The sequence below is a fragment of the Pinus tabuliformis genome, chromosome 6 (genome assembly GCF_031772625.1).
Source record: "Pinus tabuliformis cultivar Carrire ecotype Pingquan chromosome 6, CPIR1, whole genome shotgun sequence".
NCBI classification, from domain to species: domain Eukaryota; kingdom Viridiplantae; phylum Streptophyta; class Pinopsida; order Pinales; family Pinaceae; genus Pinus; species Pinus tabuliformis.
Window position 1 is genome coordinate 1,987,311,478 of NC_142292.1, and position 1,551 is coordinate 1,987,313,028.

Consider the following 1,551-nt stretch of genomic DNA (forward strand, 5'->3'; position numbering starts at 1 on the left):
TTTGATATGATTTTGTAAGAAATATTACATAGAGAGATCGGACGGAAATCCGTGAAAGAGATTGCATCTCCTTTTTTTGGGATGAGAGCTATATTAGTGGATGATGTTTTCTGGTTTATGCTGCCTGACATCCTAGTCCCTTCCACCATTTTTAACATGTCATTTTTTATGATATCAAAAAAGTGACAAAAAAACTCTATTGACCACCCATCCGGGCCAGGTCATTTGTCCCTTTTAAAAACTTTTAAAGTTCTCAGCAATTCCTCCTCGGTAACTGGTTGAAATATTTGATTATTTATGTCCTCGTCGAACATCTGAGGATACACTTCAATGCCCCACAGAATATCCAGAATCGACCTGTTTTCCGATCTCTTGTATTGCCTTTCAAAGAATCTCATAGCCTCTTTTGAGATTTCCTCTTGGGAATATAAAAAGCCCCCTCTTCCATCACTTATTTTCCAAATTGAGTTTTTTTCCCTCCTTGCGCTTGCGAATTTATGGAAGAACTTTGTGTTCTTGTCCCCTTCTCTTAGCCATAAATCCCTACTCTTCAGCCTCCAGAATAATTCCTCCTGTTCTAAAATTTTTGATTTCTTCCTTTGTAACTCCTTAATATGGCATCTCATTTGAAAAGACATGAGATTAGAAGCCATAGCTTCCGATGCATAATCTAACTCCTTTTGAATTTTTCGAAGGTCGGATCTGTTGGATTGCATTTTCTTAAATTTCCACTCTTTTACCACCTTTCTTAAATGATCCATTTTATCTCTGAATGTCATAAAGATCGAGCAAGGATTTGAAGGTAGCAACTCGCACCAGACTTTTTTAATGAGTTCATTAAAAGTTGGGTCTTCCAGATACGTCCTATTGAATTTGAAGGAATATCCCTTCCTGAAACCTTTTTCCTTCCACCCCAACAAAATCGGTCTATGATCAGAAATAAACACCTTTTCAATCGATGAGAAAGGCATTCCCATCTTGTCAATTAAGCTAGCATGAAGAATAAATTGATCAAGCCTCTTTGTGATATATGCTTTTTCAGTTCTTCCATTTTCCCACGTCGGATGCATCTGAGCTGGGAGGATGTCCACGAAATTCCTTCTCAGCAACTCATTTTTTATTCTTTCAGCCAGCGGGTCCTTTTTCCTGTTAATGCCCCATATTTCATCCATATTTAGAGTGATATTTAAATCCCCTGCAATCAGTAAATTTTCAATGTCAAAAACTTCAGAAACAAAAAGTTTCTCCCAGAACGACATTCTCTTGTTTTAAGGAGCATAAACATTTAAGATATTAACGGGAAATTTATGACCCCTTATTTGGGCTGAGATCAAAATTCCCGCCAGACAACTGTATGTTTTTGCCATGATCCAGTCCGGATCCCACAGGATTGCTAATCCGCCCGAGAGGTCATTTGCTTCTACAACTGATATGTACCAGGAAGGAAACATTTTCCTAAAATAAGAAATTGCAACAGAGGAGGCATGCATGGTTTCCTGGATTAAGATAATCTTGGGTCTAACTAAGAAGAAAAAATCCTTTAACTCCAAA

The 1,551-nt window shown here is 37.7% G+C and overlaps 1 protein-coding gene across 1 annotated transcript; it reads right to left on the minus strand.

Annotated features, from left to right (window-relative positions):
- Positions 1–221: 221 nt before the first annotated feature.
- On the minus strand, positions 222–1,259 carry LOC149267191 (uncharacterized). Its single transcript, XM_089410455.1, has one exon. It carries the CDS (start codon positions 1,257–1,259, stop codon positions 222–224), a length of 1,038 nt encoding a protein of 345 aa, XP_089266581.1.
- Between the last annotated feature and the right edge of the window lie 292 nt (positions 1,260–1,551).